The following is a 16,832-nucleotide window of genomic DNA, read 5'->3' on the forward strand; positions in this document are numbered from 1 at the left end:
GCCTTCTTTCCTTTCCTTGTCCTTCCCTCCCCCCCCCCCCTTCCCCTCTTCTACCTTTCTCACTGTCCCCTCTCTTCCCCTTCACTTCACCCCCCCCTTATTTCTTCCCCACCCCCTGCTTCTTGAAAGTATTTTGCATGATTTTGCATTTTTTGTAATTATGAATAAAAAGCTTTGTCTTTTTCACACTTGTTTTTAAACAAAATGTTAATCTAACTAGTAGCTGTTTAGAGTGTTGATTTGTATAAACTAATTTTGGAATGTTTCTTGAGAGCATCCGATGTGTGATGTTCAGCCGCCCACCCCTGCAGCCACAATTCTGTGTGGTTGTTTTTGTTGGTGGGGGCGGCTGTAACAGCCTGCGTGGACCTAATGTGGCGGGCCACGCATCAGGCGTCCCTTGGTGCCGCACTGTTGGTGCTGGCTTCCCCTTCCTGCCAAGTGCAGTCGGCGAAGGGCAAGTCTGTGACTTTCCCATGCGTCAAATGATGTATGGGAGAATCCAAAGGCATGGCTCGGCCCGACGTCATGTTTGATTGGAGGGGTGGGTCTCTACACGTGTGAGATGCAAGTCCCGCATACAGCGGCTCCATGAGAGAAGATGGTGAGCAGGTAAGCAGCTGGGAACTGACAAATTCAGCATGCAGGACGCCATTTTGCAAACAGTATACTTCTTACTGGGTTTCTGCACCCTTTTTTTCATCTTGAATCAATTGGTAAGCACTTATTTTATTGTTGAATTGGCGGCCATTTTTCTTGTGGTCTTTGTTTACATTTATATGATATATTGAATATATACCTCTCTGAGAAGTGCTAATATTAAGATACTATATCGATTGAACTTGTATGAATATCACTCCTCTGTTAATTAACAGGCATGGTATACGGTTTCATTGGCGGCCATTATTCCCTTGATTTCCATGTATACTTATATTTATATGATGCATTGGAACATTTACTTCCTTGAGAAGTGTTAGTACAATGAGGTGATATTGGTGAACATAAAAAGTGATATATTAATATGACTCCTTTGTGGCTTATAGATATTCTATGACCTATTGAACCATTTACTAAGTGGGTAGTCATTCAAGGGAATATTTTTTAGTATCCATTTATTAATTTAATAGGCTCCTCCGCAATTACACCCGCTGCTTTTGCCCTTCTGCTCGTCATTGCTCTCTGTCTCTTGCTGTGGATCTGCCTTCACAACTGGGAAGAAGTACTTCATTGGTTTTTGGTTATCAATGTTATTTTCAGTAGTGAGTATGATGTTGAACCTATTTGCAGATTTGATTTTTAACACATTACTGTGAACTATAAGTATTGTATAAAGTTTTTGATTATACACTATATCTGTTGATTGTAGGTCTCTATATTTTGATTCATCCTGAAGAAGCGACCTAACAGTCACGAAACGCGTCGATGTAAAAGAGAACTAATAAGAGACCAAATGTTATAAAGAGATTCATGTTCAAGACCTTAAAAAAGTACTTGATGTATATTGTAACATTGTTTATGATGTATAGGCAATTGTGCAATCTTTTATCTTGGTTTTAAAATGATCTACCATTAAAATATTTATTGTTTAATGTTACTTTATGCTAAAAAAGTCCAGTCTTTCTGCATAAATATAAATATTTATCTAATCAATTGGGATGTGGCATTGCATCTTCTAAATGTCAATCTGTACTGACCAGGAAATGTTCATCTAATTATAACTACTTTAAAGCTTCACCAAAGCTTTGTCTAACAAATGAACGAAGATCCAGTAAAAGAAGAAGATAATGATCACCTATCTGATGATCTCTAGGTGGCAATTTCAGGTGTGTTAGATGTGCATTCCCCAGTCAAGTTGCTGTAGTTGCTATCAAGGCTGCCCCTTGCATGTGAGGAACATGCTATCAGACACACCAGGAAATTCCACCAGTGCCTAAAGCACTTCAGAAAACAAAGTTTTTTCTCTTGTTGATGTATTTGGCTACATCTATAATCCTTCTTCATTAAAGATCAGTCCATCCACCAAGCATGCATCCAAAAGTTGTACAATCAGGAAAAAAAATAAAAATAAAAGGTGTGCTGGGTTCCAGTGATGGGGTAACGTGCATGAATACTGACTGATTTTTCATTTCCTGATGTTCTCAGCATAGCTGGACATGGAAAATGCCCCATGAGCCCCTTACACAATATGGCTTATTTACAAAGGATGCCCACATAGCAAAGTGAAATTTCACAAAGGACTTTTCACTAAGATTGGCGAATAAGGTAACATTTTGCATATTTCAGCCATATGATCACTTGAAAGAAATATCCTGTTCTTTTTTTGTTTTTTGTTTTGCTTGTTTGTTTTTTCCCCTTTTGATTGGATATTATTTTAAATGAGTGAATTGTCTAGCATACATACAGTATCCAGAAGCTCTGATTACAGCCCTCAAGGGAGTGAGGAACAAAATATCTCATCCTGTGAAGTATCAAGGGGAGCAATTAAAGAACAGAGTTTAAAAACCCCAGGTCTGGCTGGTTTCCCGATCCCTGGCTGTAAAGCTCTGCTGCATTGGTGAAGATACTAAGAACCTGCCAGGGGAGAAGGGGACAGTCTGTGGGAAGGAGCCAGTGTGTCGAGCTGAGCCTGGAGGGTCAGAATGGAGGACCTGGTCCTGGAATTCCGAAGTGAACAGGGAATAACATTCAAATTGGATTATTTGCTTGCAGTTCGCACCAATGCTGCAATGAATAATGCTTAAGAAATACCTTTATCTATAGTAACACACAGTTCCTGTTTCCTAAATGCCTAAAAGATAAAAACTATGTATACAGGAATTGTAAGAAATGTGAACTTGAACTCTGGAAGGTTCCCCACTAAGCAGTGTTGCCCTAGGCAGTGGTTTACTTGGAAAATGCATTTTTTAAAAGCGCAGTGACCTGAAAAAGGTCCCTTGGTGTCCTTTACTAGAACATTCTTGAAACATTAATATACTATAAAAAATAGAGAATCAACAACTAGCACAAATAGAAAAAGCAGCAAAAATTCATGGGAGATTTCAACGACCCGGACCTTGACTGGAGAAATGGCACTACAGGAACAGCAAAAGGGAGCAAATTTATGAATTTAATACAAGATAGTTTTATGGTAAAGTTTATAGAAGCCACAACTAGCTTCTATAAACTTAAATGGCAGAGCTCAAGTCCAAATTTATAATAGCAATGTCACTGCCTTAAATGGTTCACAATGGCTCAAAATTTATATGATTGAGAAACAGTTGGGCAACATTAAGGTTGACAAAGCACTGGGACCTCATGGATTACATCCACGTGTCCTCAAAGAGCTGAGCATAGTTATTTCAAAGACATTATTTCTCATTTTTAGTCTCTTTAATCACTGGCCGGTGCCAGCCCGAGCAGCGTCAGAATAAGGGCTGGCGCACTGGCAAGAGCAGAGAAACATGTCCCCCTTTTGTATCCCGGGTCGTAGAAGTGGGCAAGCTGTGTCCCTGACACAACCCGCTCACTCTACCATCGCAGGCTCAGATCCATGATGGGAGAGTGGGCATGGTTATGTCTTGGTGCCTATTTACCTCACGTGTCCAGTCTATAGCAGAAGAAGAAGCCGTTATTGTGGATTTGCAGAATTGAAGGATTGAAAAAAACTCCTAAAGTAAGTTTATGAAAGTTTATTTCCCTTTTAGCTCTACATTGATTGTTTGCTTGAGTAATTTTTTTTACAAGTGATGAGATAAAATCTATGGAAAACTCAGAATAATGTTGCTACCTATGTCTATGGTTTTTCTTTTTTAACTATTGTCTTTTCATTTAAATTAATTGTATGGACAATCCTATTTATTTATTGTGTTTATCACACAATAAATAAATAGGATATGTATATATATGTCTCCCCAGTCTGTGCATGGGATCTGATCCACACCCTTGGTAAATTCCACTTAGTGCGGAGCATGTGGGTAATTAAACATGTTATATTCATGCCTCATACCTTAATGCAAGATAACCATCAAAATCCATCTTTTCTTGTAAAAATATATGTATAAAAAAAGGTTAGAATAAATAATAACCAGACAATGGTTGTCATTGCTTCCTGTGAGCGCCTCTTGCTTTCATCTCAGCTTTCGAGTGTAAGGGAACGATGCAGTTTGGATTACAAACCTGAAAATCTTGTTCTAAAAAATATATTTCGTGTCAGCTCAGCAAAATGTTCTATACAGTGCAGCTTCCCCTGCATTTTTCTTTTGCAAATATAGAAATAATTTTTGTATCTGAAATGCTCCTGGGTCTATATCATGAAAAAAGTGTTAGGGGAAAAAAACTTTTCTTGTTTTGTTTACAGTTAAAGCAAACCCTTTTAAGCCAAAGCAACAGGTTTGCTTTAACCTTACTCTAATCCAGAAGTACAGGCTCACCTTTACCTCCTGCTGTGTTCAGTAGCCAGGAGAGCAGAAAATACCTGGTACTTCCAAGTATGGGGGGCATATGATTTAGGTCATAATATAGCTCAGACACCTAATGCCATGGCACAGAATTCTCTGTCCTTCGTACTTTATACCTGGAGTGATGCAGAGCACAAGGCAGCATGGTGGCTCAAAGGTAGCACTCTTGCCTTTGCAGTGCTAGGTCCCAGGTTGGAATCTCAACCAGGACACTATAAAGATTATTGGAGTGTGCAGGTTCTCCCCATGTCTGCGTGGTTTCCTCCGGGTACTCCAGCTTCCTCCCACATCCCAAAAACATGCAGTGAGGTTAATTGGCTTTCCCCCAAAATTGACCTTAGACTGTATAAATACCATATGACCATGGTAGGAACGTTAGATTGTGAGCCCCTTTGAGGGACAGTTAGTGACACGAATATGAACTTTGTACAGCGCTTTATACGCTAATATGATGGCGCTATATTAATACTGTGTAATAATATTATTATTATTAATTCAGAGCTTACACAGGGATTCCTTTCCTTATTCCTGGTGGCTAAATTGAACTGCAGAAAGGTAAGTACTGCTTAGGATGAAAGTATTAAAGCAAACTAATTTGCCCCACATGGGTCAAAAACATTTTTGCTTTAAGGAAGTTTACATTTACAGTGAAACAAAGACTAAAAACAGTACAAAACTATAAAATGCTCAGCAAACCTGTGCAAGGTTTTTAAAAATGTAAGTTCTATTTTCTCCGCTATGTTGCAACACCAGCAGTTATGGCATACTAGCATACAATATAGTATAAAAAAAGTTTTGTAATAATACAGAAGGTTTTCTATTTTCATATATTGATTTTCCTAGAAATATTTCCCAATCAGAGTGTTCATGTGCCAACACTTAACATGAACATGGAGTATCAGACTCCTTACCTGGCAGCGGCTGAACACATCAGAGAGGGCGACACGGACATTAAAATGTTTCAGGACCTTGATTGCTTGTTTTTGAGCTTTCTCTGAGCAGTCTACATAAAAACACCTCCCTTCTCCAATTTGTGAGCGGAGCTGTAAGATTAAAAAAAAATGTTTACCAGGTTTACTCATCTGTTGCCATTTCCAGCTACACATACTCATATTCCCTGTGCTACCCAGCTGTTCGGATTAGGTTTCAAAAACAAATATCCTATGCCTGGGAGGGATGGTGAGTGTGGGACTCCACGTGACACCACTGGTGCTTGGTGGTGGACCACTAAGAGTCACTAATACTGAAGTTCTCAGCCCTGTGTAAACTCTAAGCAATGATAGCCAGCAATTAATGAATGTGAGTGTGGAATACATAAATGACTCGCCTTCCTCTTTCTCTTTTAGTAAATACAAATATCATTTAGCACCTAAGTCTGCAAAGCAGTCATCAAGGGTATAGCTATCACTGGGCTTTTGTATCAAGCAGCCCAACATGCATTGTTCCCTTTCAATTTCTTTTAATCCGTGCACAATACATATTCCAAAAACAAATTTCTCACCGTCTGGTAGGGCAGTCCACAAGTCAGAATGATTCTTCCATCTCGTCTGGCAATCTTTGATAAAAAAAGACATTTTTTTTATTACACTTTTAAAAAAAACTATATTTTGAATAATGCCATACATGTTAATGTGGTCATTCAGGAAATAATATATATCAAGTAATAACATTTTAGGATCCTTGGTTTTACAAAGAAATATTGCAAGAACATGTGATTAGTACAGGAAGTGGGGAAAGGCTTTCAACTAGGTCATAAATAGGATTAAATGGATCCAATCCCATTATCATCCATATCAAGAAAATGTTTTGGATGGATGAACTTTTATGTTACAAATGGCCTGTTCATATCTTGCAGACTAAACACACACTGAAAGTAGCTGCATGGAAGCTGGAATAAATGGCTCCAGAATTATTGTCACTTCTGCACTGCCCGAAAAGTCATAAGGGATTTTATTGCCTCTTGCATAACAAAAACTCAGGAGAAACACCTTAAAATGTATGTCAGTAAGTACTCAGCTACTATGTCCTGTTGTGGGATGAAGACACATCATTTTTGTAAACAGAGTGGTATCAGCCTTGCCCAATTGTCTATTGCTAAACTATTTCAACTCTCCCACTCATTTCATCTCTATAACATAAAGTATTCTGTAAGAAAAGAACTAGTTAGCCTAATTAGAATTTTTGGAATAACATAAGAAGTGTGCATAGGACAGGTGAGAATTTCTGTCAATTTTGTCAGGTATTTTTTCCATATATTGAACAAATATTGGACCTGAAAGTTCTGCTGTATAGCTGTACCAAATACTATTTTGATGCACAAACCCAGCTCCATATAGACATGGTTTAATGAGTTTCGTCTGGAGAAAGATCTTCGACACAGCCCCAATCAAATCTTAAAATTAGAGCCAGAACAACACAAATTACATTGAACAATGACATTGATCAAAGTTTTTACATCTACTACATGTGTGGCAGGAAGACGATGCATACCCAGAAAGTTCACTTACCTCTGCAGCTTTCCTGTGGTCATCATTGTTATCCAGCATTAAGACATCCACACCCAGGCAACGCAAGTAGCGACCCAATCCCTGCAGCATGTTGTCACAGATTACACTGAGCTCTCTTGGAGACAAAGGCTTATTACTGGGATTGCTTTGTGTTTCATCTGTTTGTGTTTTCAGCTTCTAAGATGATTTACAGAAACAGAATTTTAGTACTTTGGTATAGTACCACTGAATTAGGTTCATGTGTTACACAGCATTTTCTGTTCTACCCTCCTTCTGAAAATGCTAGATTATGATTCATGTGACCATTAGGCCTTAAATACTTTTTAGATCACAGACATGGTACGAAGAAGTGACGTGCTTCTGCATTACCATGTCTGCCTTCGCAAACCAAGTGAGGAAATCCATGCGTAAGATCCTCGTCTGACCTACTTGTTAGAGATAGGTTAGGGGTCCTCCTCCTTCTCCCACATGGCTTTGGCCTGGTGAACAGCAGGCACCCTGAGCTGCACTGTGGGAAGAATGGGAAAGAGTCCTGGATATACCTGAAATATAAACCTCATACCTGGAGGAACCACGTATCCAATGAACAACATGTAATGACATTTGTAACATATCTCCCTGGGGGGGAGGGGGTTGTGTTTTCATCTGAACAATGGAGAAGTTGCACTATAAAGCCTTGTCTCAACAAGGTTCATTTGAGAGGTGAAGGGAAAAATGAGCGTGCATCAAACAGCTCTGCTCCCGCCATTACAGAGCAAGGTCATTCATCAATCTGCCATGCCATAAGATTTTTTCCTAAAACGAGCAGGGCCATTTGTCTTGGGCAAGAACCATCTCATCACCACCTACTAATATCTATGGCTATATTTAGCAATCCAGTACCCCTTTCTTTTTTCTGTTTTTTTTACAAGAATTTACATGCTCCTCCTAGGTAATATTTTCATAAACAATGAACCAGCATTTAAAATGGCCATCAGTATATCCTTGGCCATTTTTGCCATCTTTGTGACTGCACTGCTACAGCAACAAACCTGCTTTGGTGTTGTTGGCTCTTTCTTCTGTGGCAATCTCTTCATCTTTGCCTGCGACTGTGGTCTGCCTTTGGGCAGTTTATGGAAATCTGGCTTCAACCCAAACTTCTCAGGGCTGTTAAGCAGAGTCTCAAACACCTCCAACAAGCAATATGCATCAGCAGCTAGATGGAAGGATACAGAGGGGACACCAGGTACTACTTATAAAAAGGATTGTTGTTTACTAAAAAGTTTTAATATTAACGCACTACATTGTGAGTTATCCAGAGTCTGTTAGCTGACTTTGATACCATGCTGTGGGTACTCTCATCAAAGACAGACAACCCAAAATGCGTATTTTAGTTATAAATAGACAGTGGTAGGCTAAGTAATCTCCTGGCTTAATATATGACTTCTTTTTTTTACAACACCTAGATCACTTTCATAATGTCTATCATTTCTCTTCATCAAGGAGTTTTAGATGCTCCTACATAGCTTGTGAGTCCCAGCCCCTCCTGGTACAGTCTCTGTAACATAAAATAAAAATCTAGAATGTAGAATAAGAAGTCAGTTTTGAAATAAAAACAAAGCAAGCAACAAATTTGCAAGCTAAGATGGCACTGAGTAAGGCCTTTCCATACCTGACAAATGTAGATTTTAAAAATTCCAGGAGATGCAGTCAGCAGCATAAATGACAGCAACTGCACCTTCCTGTCTGCTCAAATGAACAAAGAAGGATTATCATCACAGTGTTAAGGTCCTCCCTTTATTTGCCTTTTCATGCTAAAATTGCAGCAGTGTACAAAGCAAAAGAGTTTACAGTCTGTTTTTTTTTTTTGCTTGAGCCAAGTGTGGAAGTATACCAAACAGAAAGATACTGGTAGGGGTAAAAGCTGTATTAAAAAATATACAGTATTTTTATTTTTTTTTAATAATACAAAGACTTTTTAATTTATCTGAAGTTCTAGTTTAAATACAGCAATGTAAAATATATATTTATGCAGTTAAGCTGTGCAGTGCGGTACACTGAGATTCACACGGTATGGGATATGAAAGATCATCAAATATTGCATAAAAAGCTATGCCTGACTTTCTTACTACATGTGATGCAATACAGTATGATGCACACAACACACAGCTACAAAAATTTTTGTTTGTTTTGTGCACTGCCCTACCCTATCCATTACAATTATTGGGGTTATCGTCACAACGTACAGCAAGCAGGTGGCTGTGAGTTATCATGCATTGCAGAATAAAACACAGCAAAGCACATTCTGATAGTGTGAACAAGACCTTAATGGTAATTATTATTATAAGATACCCTGATACATAGACAAACAAGCATGAACTCTCATGGAAAGCACTTGCCAATATGTAGAAGAGGAGTGACCGAACTACAGTGGTAAATATTGATCTAGTAAGCAATCTATTCTTTTAATAAGAAAGAAAACAGGAAACTGGCAAAGAGATACAAATAAAAATGTAATATATTTTAGATAAAACCTAATCGACCAATGTAGGGGTCAATTTTTAAAAACAACTTTCATTGGAACTTGATGAGAGAAACCACACAAACATTTGCTGATTTATTTTTTCTAACTGACATTTACTCATTACCATTCAAATTACAACATTCTCAACCAATGGCCCTTATTTAATAAAGCTCTCCATGGCTGGAGAGGATACACTTATCTTTGCCTGTTTTTTGTGTATCTGATGAATTTTGGTGACTGAGATATATCAATTAGATTTGATCTGTGCCATAGAGAGGTACCTGCATAGGTGATTTGATCTTCCCGGAGTGGCCTCTTGTCCCAGTTTGAAAGCTGCTCAGTCTTATCTAGTGGTTTGCCCAGGACATCCTTTACTAGTAGGCTTAGCCCCTTTTCAGGCTGTCGAAAGTCTTCTTTACCTCGTCTGTTCTCTAGGACTTCCACTGGACCACCAGAAGTCCTCACCTGAATGCGACAGCTCTGAATCTAAACAAAAAAACACATCCTAAAAAATAGATTGTACACGCACGGCGGGACTTTAAAATACTGCAGAGTTGATCTAAAACAGATTTTCTTGTCCAAAAATACTGGTTTTGTAGATACAGAATACAGAAATTTGAGGATTAACCATTTGGGAGAGCTTTCACTGGCCTAATGATTACCAACTTATCAGTTTTATTAAGATATCAGCCACACATGGCGTGCATTGTTTTCATGGTATCAGCTGTTGTGTATAGATAGATTTTTGTCGGTCAAGACAAATGCTAGTAATTATGTTCAGTAAAAAAAAGTCTGTGCTGCTGTTTTCCAATGTCGTCTAGTAATCTGTCCCCCTGGATCACTAAACAAATGTCAGCATGACTGCTATTTTTTCCAGTTGAGAAGGATGCTTCCTGTTCGTCCCTTCTCTCCCCTCTCCATAAAATGAACAGTCAACTCTGTGCATTGCCTATTTGTTCAAATGTCACTGGAAATGTTCATTATTGATTGTTTCCAGAAACTTTGGTTGAGCATACACAGTGTACACAGTTACAGACCTGTATAGTGTGAGGAGGCAGTAAAGCATGATCAATACGTAGTACTGCAAAGCAGGAACCCCAGCCTGTGTATGCAGTGTTACAATATGTCTGCCACTATATACATACATCATGAGAAACAATTGTTTAAAATACATTCATTCACAAGCATTGTCATATAAGATGTACATCACACTGATCTACTTCCAAGAGAATAAGAAAAAATTCAAACAAAAACAGATTACACATTCTTTTTCAAGATAAAATAAAAAACTCCAATGACATGGTATTGAATGGTTACAGACTACAAATATTTGCTTGTGAATCTTGCAAACAAAGCCATTGGGTTCACAACATTTATTTGAAAGTTTGTAATTCTGGTAAATCACCAAAGAAACAGACTGACCATTATTGCAGACCTTGTGGGAAACAGAACCAGAGCAAAGTTTATAAATGGCAGAACTGAACTAGGTATCATAGCAGCTCAGGTTTTTCTTCTGTTACAATTCAGATAATATATTAGGACATTCATAGTTCATAGGAATGTACTATGAGCTTTCTATCTTAAAGGAAGATAATAATTAAAAAATCACCCTGTTATCACACTCACACACCATCCAGTTCTCTGACTAGTGGAGAGCTAAATGTCAGAAATATGGCACTTAATAAAAAACCTCCTACCTGCTTATGCACCTCACAGAGGTCCACCACATTGAGTAATTCAACTCCACGAAATGCAGCGTGTGTGGCGTCCAGATTCTGGAAATCCCCAAGCATGCCATATCCTGCACAAGACATAATTACCATTTACATATTAAAACACAAAAGCAACTGGAAAAAAAGGAACTGCAACTAATACAATAAAAAATACCCAACTAGCACTCAGAAGGAGTGGAAGGATTTGCATGCTTCCCTATTATCCTCTCCTGAAAGAGCAAGGAAAATCAGTAATAAAGTTGCTTATAATGAAGCACAAAAACATTATAGAAACACGTTTCATAATAAAGTTGACCAAAACGTATCCACAGGCAATGCTTTACAGATCTTTATTTTGATATACCCATAAATGATAGCCCTAGAATTATGTCTCTGGTGAACCAACGGATGTAGCCTATTGATTTATATCACCCAGAGAAGATCAGTTAACAGATTTGCATTAGTATGAAAGTAAATCATAGGCTGCTGTTTGTTTACATCCCTGTGCTTCCATAATTCTGAAAGTTACACCAGTAACTTTTACTGGTAGTAAAAGTGTAGGATGCAATTTCCAGAGCTGTGGTCCTTTGTAATTATTATTATTATTATTATTATTAATAAACAGGATTTATATAGCATTAACATATTACACAGCGCTGTACATTAAATAGGGGTTGCAAATGACAGACTAATACAGACAGTGATACAGGAGGAGAGGATGGCACTGTAAGCCAAAGGAGGATATGAGACTACCGAGAGAGGAGGTGTACAGAGAAAAGAAAACTGGTCCAAGGACTGACCCTTGGGGAACACCAACACGGAGGAGAGTGGGAGAGGAGGAATAACCATTGAAAGAAAGTTGAAAGGAGCTGTCAAACAGATAGAAAGCAAACCAAGAGAGAGCAGTGTCACTGATACCAATGGAGCACATGATTTGTATTAGAATGGGGTGATCAACAGTGTCAAAAGCAGAGGAAAGATCAAGGAGAAGGAGCAGGGAAAAGTTTCCTTGGGACTTAGCTCTGATGAGGTCGTTGGCCACTTTAGTAAGGGCTGTTTCAGTGGAATGGGCCTATCTAAATCCTGACTGGAGATGGTCAAGGAGAGAGTTGGTGCTCAGGTAATGGGTGAGTGTTTTGTAGACAAGGCGTTCAAGAAGTTTGGAGACATATGGGAGAAGGGAGACAGGACAGTAGTTAGAGGGTAGGGAGGGGTCCAGTGAGGGTTTCCTTAGGATAGGGAGAATTATGGCATGTTTGAAAGCTGAGGGGTATTTACCAGTAGAAAGGGAGAGGTTGAATAGTTCGGTCAGGGCAGGGGCCAGGGTGGAGGAATGAGCACGGAGTAGATCAGAGGGAATTGGGTCAAGCAGACAGGTAGTAGATGGAGATGTTGGGTGAAGAAAAAGACTTTGTCCACTGTGACAGGGCTGAGGGAGGTCAGTGATGATTTACAGGTGGAAGGGGTGGGTATGGTTAGAGTGGCTCGGTGAGCAGAGACATCATGTCTGATTTTGTCTATTTTATCTCTAAAGTAGGTGGCAATGTCTTGGGCGTAGAAGGATGTTGTGGGGGGAGCAGGTGTGGGGTTTAGGAGGGAGTCAATTGTTGAGAAGTGGCTGCGTGGGTTGGAAGCTTGAGAGGAAATGACTGCAGAAAAATAATTTTGCTTGGTGACAGTGAGCTCTGTGATAAAGCTTTGTAGCTTGGCTTTGTAGTCCTTGAAGTCAGCGCTGAGGCCAGATTTTCTCGACTTACGCCCAGTTGCACAAACTTTCAGTCTTTTGTAGCTGTTTGGTGTGATTGTTGTGCCAGCGTCGGGGGTTGGCAAGGCAGGGGTGGCGGAAGGTGGCAGGGGCTACTTTATCCAAAACCAAGGAAAGAGAGTGGTTTAACATGGTGGCAGCATCATGTGGGGAGGTGATTTTGGAGAGGGCAGGGGTTAGGGATGCAAGGCAGTTTGAGAAAAGGTTGTGGTCAAGGTTACGGATATCTCGCTGCCATTGACCAGGTCTGGAATGTGGCAAGGGAGGGCAGGAGTTCGATAGCTTGAAGGTGATAAGGTTGTGATCAGAAAGGGGAAATGGTGAGTTGTCTAGGAGGGTGAGGTTGCAAAGTTTAGAAAATACCAGGTCTAAAGTGTGTCCGTGTGTGGGGCCATTGATGTTCTGAGTGAGTCCAAATGAGGAGATAATGGAGAGCAGTTTGGCTGAGGAGGGAAGGTTGGGCTCATCCATTGCAACATTAAAGTCACCAAGGATGAGGGTGGGCAGGTCATGGGAAGGAATGTGTGGGAGCTGGGATGCAAAGTTATCCACAAATTGTGGTACTGGGTCAATGGGGCGGTAGACAACAGCAACAATGAGGGGTAAGGGGCAAAAGAGACGGACAGAGTGGACTTCAAAAGTGGTGAAAATGAGAGAGGATGGGGTAAGAAGGACTGTATGTACAGTTAGGGAGAGAAGGAGACCCACACCACCCCCTACTTTGCTGTCAGGTCTAGGGGTATGTGTAAAATGCAGGCCTCCATAGGAGAGAGCAGCAGCAGAGGCAGAGTCAGAGGAGGAAAGCCAAATTTCAGTGTGAGCCAGAAAGTTCAGAGATTTAGAAAGGAGAAGGTTTTGTATGGAGGTTAATTTATTGCCAACAGATTGGGCATTCCATAGACTGCCAGAGAGAGGGGGTAAGGACTTATGGGTAGGGTGAATGGGGATGAGGTTAGGAGAAGGAAGTGTCTTGCTGAGAGTATATGGAAGGGGGAGGGGAGAGAAATAAAGAGCGTGAAGGAGCAGAGAGACAATGAGTTATCAGACTGGGGAGGAGAGGGAATAGTGCCAACAAAGAGAGAGCAGGGTGAATATTACATTTTTACATATAACTGCCAACCATATGCGTCCATTAATATGGGTTCAAATGAGGCTTGCAAACTTGCAAGGAGTGGGATATGATGATTCAGTTAAAGAGATGGTTTGATGAAATACCAGCAGCAGAGGATGTGTTGGAGTCCAGGTTGATAAATCAGTCCAAAGGCAGGAAATTGGTGTGGCAGATTAAAATATTATGTCCAAATCTGTTCTAATTCCTGTGGGAATTCCCTGGATTAATTCCCATTGCACTTATAATTTGGGCACTTGAGATTTGGGCACGTGACCAGGGTCCCAACGTGACCTTGCCTGTTGTTTAAATAGAAGTGCTTTGGGCCCTGATTAGGGATGGACTGATCAGAGTATAAAGTATCCTTGTATCCTTGCTTGAGACTGAACAGGCATGGAAAAGTAGAGATTTAGTTAGAGAACAGAAAAATGCTTGCCCAGTGATCTTTCAGCTGTACCATAAGTCACCAATACATAAAAATTCTGACCACCCTTAGGTCAGCAAAAAATGGAAAAATACACATTTTAACATACATTTCATTATTTTCATGTAAATCATAACTGAAGTAGTGATTTTTCTAAATATCTTTCTGAAGTTAAGTTAAAAACTCAACAATGGGATCTTAACATTGGAATTTACAGGGCACATCAGAAGGCATGTGGAAACCCTTTCCACCAGACCTCTATACCCGAAATATTACTTTCAGGTGGACTTACCTGGTAAATTGCTGGGCTGACAAGATGAGTAAAGTAGGCCATCCCCTTTCTTCATTTGCAAATTATACTATTATTATTATTAATATTATTAAACAGAGTTTATATAGTACCAACATATTATGCAACACTGTACATTAAATAAGGGTTGCAAATGACAGACAGATACAGACAGTGACACAGGAGGAGGGGAGGACCCTGCCCCGAATAGCTTACAATCTAGGGAACTATGGTACAAAATCTGAAAAATTACTAACTGAAAATTCTTCAAATGGAAGAGGGTGTATCTTGCACATATTATGCTTGTATACTAAATTGCAAATTGTAAAATGAAATTGAAAACTCTTAGCAACATCAAATCCATTTTTACCCAGTTTTGTGACTATGGGGCAGGAAAAGAGCTCTTTGATAAATCTGATTAGCCGTGGAACATCTTTTTCCTCTTCTTCACCACTCTGGAGAAGGTCACCCTGCAGCAAATCCAGAATAAAGACATCTCCCTTTACAGCAATCTGAATCAAAGACACGTTTGGTTTTCCAAGACCCCCAAAAGAGGGTCTCCACTCCATATCCACACCAACAACTTGTCCATCCTGTATAATAGGAAATAAGAGTAAATTTTACAAATTGACTAATACAAAACTAATACTTTAATACTTTTACTTTAATACCAAACCTATACTTGAAAAAGTAAGTAAGTGACAGATGTGCAAAGGAGTGGCTGGGTTCTCCCCCTATGTAAAAAAAAGGTACTGCCGTAACGAAGGGTCAAAAAATTTCAAAATAGAAACCCTACCCTTTGAATAGACATCATTCTGCAGCTATAGCACACAAGTTATATCAATCGTCTTAATTTTAACTGATACTTTCATGTGTAATAACCTGTGCACGGTTTTGTATTTTTATGGTAATAAATATTGCAACTCAAAATTATTTGGTTGCCACTTGGGGCTTATACATATTAGAGGGCATTCTCTTTGTACAAAAATGACAGTACTAGGTGTCCAATAGGCCCCACTGTTAAGCAAAATTGCCATCACATATGACAAAGTGGAGTGAGACAAATGCTCTATATACCCAGAAGTACAAATAAACTGTTAGGGCATTAAGAGGGAACCTTGATACTTTTACAAGAATTAGGAGAGGGGTTGTCACCAAAACAGAAAGGCAGGGGCATAAAAAAACAATTTTCAAAAGACCCAACCCTTCCTATACCAACCTGACAGAGGCTTTTGAAACTCCCTGTTAGATTTATACCAGAATAAAAAGGTTTTTGAAGGTTTTAGTTCTCAATACCAGTAGAAGAATTTTGTACAATATTAGCCAGCTATTTTTGGGTGGTTACTAAAAAAAAGTTGGGTCACAATACAATACTGTTCAGGGGCCCTGAACACTTGGGGCATAATCCAAAGACGATAGTAAATGGAGACATACTAAGGTGGTGGGCAACAGAGAATTGGAACAAAGTACAGGGGGGCAGTAGAAAGATGACAGAATGAAAGGAGTTACTGGTCTTATGGCAACAACTGGGAACAGTAAATATGTCACGTGTTTCCCTGATAACATTTTAATCACCTAGCTACAGCTTCTTCCCACCCAGCTTTAAAAAGATTTCGAGCAAAAAACGGGTAACCTTATAGTTTTTCTCCTCCACCCTCCTACTTCCTAGTTTCTCTTTCTCTATCCTTGGCTACCAGCAGACTTCCGAAATATTTATGCCATGTGTTCCACAAGGTCGTAGGTTTATACATTTGCAGTGGTATAGAGGAGTGCTGCTATGTCACTCTACACAGGCAAAACATATAACTGCAGGAAGCAGCAAAGAAAAGTAACTTAGCTGAGGAAAGCAGCAAAGGAAAGTAACTTAATCAAGGTAAGCAGCGCGACCTGCCTGTTATATAGTCAGGAAAAAGCAGGCGGCCTAAAATTTTCCACAATCCAAGACAGTGGTGTGAAAGAAGGGAAGCAGTGTAAAAAAAACCTAATCTGCAAGGGGGGCATAAATAGTCTCGTAAATATGTTTTTTTTTTTAGATAAAACTTTAACCTTTATTGGTATGACCCATATATTACATTTTTAACCTAAAGG

The 16,832-nt window shown here is 39.4% G+C and overlaps 1 protein-coding gene across 5 annotated transcripts in view; it reads right to left on the reverse strand.

The window, feature by feature from the left end:
- The window catches only part of EXD3 (exonuclease 3'-5' domain containing 3), a 234,500-nt gene that overhangs the window by 114,235 nt on the left and 103,433 nt on the right, over nt 1-16,832 (reverse strand). For all 5 annotated transcript variants that reach the window (XM_072431330.1, XM_072431331.1, XM_072431332.1 and 2 more), the window contains 7 exons: nt 15,115-15,337; nt 11,144-11,247; nt 9,728-9,932; nt 7,975-8,138; nt 6,944-7,120; nt 5,938-5,991; nt 5,348-5,479 (listed from right to left, as the gene is read on the reverse strand). In XM_072431330.1, coding sequence (XP_072287431.1) covers nt 5,348-5,479; nt 5,938-5,991; nt 6,944-7,120; nt 7,975-8,138; nt 9,728-9,932; nt 11,144-11,247; nt 15,115-15,337 — 1,059 coding nt within the window. The remainder of the gene's footprint in view (nt 1-5,347; nt 5,480-5,937; nt 5,992-6,943; nt 7,121-7,974; nt 8,139-9,727; nt 9,933-11,143; nt 11,248-15,114; nt 15,338-16,832) is intronic.

This window comes from Pyxicephalus adspersus, chromosome Z (genome assembly GCF_032062135.1).
Source record: "Pyxicephalus adspersus chromosome Z, UCB_Pads_2.0, whole genome shotgun sequence".
NCBI classification, from domain to species: Eukaryota; Metazoa; Chordata; class Amphibia; order Anura; family Pyxicephalidae; genus Pyxicephalus; species Pyxicephalus adspersus.